Source organism: Monoraphidium neglectum, assembly GCF_000611645.1.
Source record: "Monoraphidium neglectum strain SAG 48.87 unplaced genomic scaffold scaffold02840, whole genome shotgun sequence".
NCBI classification, from domain to species: Eukaryota; Viridiplantae; Chlorophyta; class Chlorophyceae; order Sphaeropleales; family Selenastraceae; genus Monoraphidium; species Monoraphidium neglectum.
The window spans coordinates 7,247-8,699 of NW_014010788.1; the positions used below are offsets into that span (position 1 = coordinate 7,247).

Below are 1,453 nucleotides of genomic sequence, written 5' to 3' on the forward strand. Positions count from 1 at the left end.
CCCCGCCCCCCTCTGGAACAGATCGACGAGGGCTACCGCCGCTGGAAGCAGCCCAGCCTGCTGCTGTTCGGCGCCAACGACCCCTTTGTCGACACGCGCAGCGCGTTTGCGTTCCTGGAGACCAAGGTGGGCAGCTGCCCTGCGGCTGCCAAGCTCTAGTTTGGGGGTGGAATCTTGCATGCGTTGCAACATGTAGAGACAAGCAACATGCTGCTGTGGTGTTTGAACAGCGTGTGTTGCTGTTTGTTTCCTCCTGCTGCCCAACCACACGCCGCCTGCACTCTTGCCTCCTCCCTTCCTCGCCGCAGCGCACCAACATGCGGACCACCACCGTCGCCGCCAAGGTGAGCACCTAATCTGATTAGACGCCGCGGGGTGTCGCGTCGGCAGTCGCGCGCCGCCCAGCAGGAGTCGCGGCTCCCTCATACCCTGCCTTCCTGTGCAAAAGGGTACCTATCGCCCTCGCCCAGCCCAGCTGCCTGCGCGATGCCAGGCACAAACAGTCCCATTGCTCTTTCATCCAAGTCAGCTTGCCGGGAAATGCATGTGTGTCCCACCCCCGACCGCACGATTCACCCACCTCTCCTCCCACTACGGTCCCGTCCCTTTTTTCCCTCCCTCTCAACTCACACTCCCCCCCCTCCGCCGCTGCTCCACCTCGCCACCATCCCCCAGCTGGGCCACATGCCGCAGGAGGACTTTGCTGATGCCATCCACCCGCCCCTCCTGGGCTTCCTCAAGGGGGAGGACCCCAAGGAGGCAAAACTGGCCATGCGCATGACTAAGTACGGCCTGGAGGGGGCATGACCGCAGAGGGTCAGCCACCCTGGCTTGCAGCCGCGCTTGGATGCGCACGCGCACCCTCACCCGCACCCCTTGAGGTGACAAGGATTCACTTTGAAGCGGTTCGCGGCAGCGTTACTGGGTTCTCGCTTGAGTGGGATTGGTCGTGATGGCGCACACCTTTGCATGGGCGTTCATGGCAGGGACCGGCAGGGGACTGGCGTCGGGGGGCCGCCGGCCGCCGCGTAGCTTCCAGCTTGCGACATTTGCTTACTTCTGCGCATGCCACTGAGATTGACTTGCGGCGATGATGAGCAGGACGCGTGCTCTGTTGCCCAGGGCTGCATGTGGACCTGATTTGGACACACGCTTTGCGAGGTGTTTGGAATGTTTGCACAGCAACGCTGGGTCACATGTGTTGGGTGCTGTGCTGTCACCCCTTGTAATGCCCAACACTAATCGGGGGGTTGAAGCACGGGCTGCCCTGGCCTCCCTGCTAAAGTGCAAAAGGCAACGCCATAAGGCGGTGCTGCGAGTGAGGGGCAGGCGTCTGCTGCAGCCCACACAGGATGCAGTGAGGCGGCGCTGGGATGCGCAGCTGTGCCGAGGCCAGCCCGCAGGCACAGCTACCTTGCCGGCAGCTGCGCAGTCGCGCCAGGGCGGCGTAGCA

At 63.4% G+C, this 1,453-nt stretch overlaps 1 protein-coding gene across 1 annotated transcript in view; it reads left to right on the top strand.

Moving 5' to 3' along the window:
* The window catches only part of MNEG_11638 (hypothetical protein), a gene marked incomplete at both ends in the record, with an annotated part of 3,576 nt that extends 2,769 nt beyond the window's left edge, over window positions 1–807 (top strand). Inside the window, 3 exons of the mRNA XM_014039891.1 lie at window positions 22–126; window positions 309–344; window positions 676–807. Of these exons, the coding sequence (XP_013895345.1) occupies window positions 22–126; window positions 309–344; window positions 676–807 (273 nt within the window). The remainder of the gene's footprint in view (window positions 1–21; window positions 127–308; window positions 345–675) is intronic.
* Between the last annotated feature and the right edge of the window lie 646 nt (window positions 808–1,453).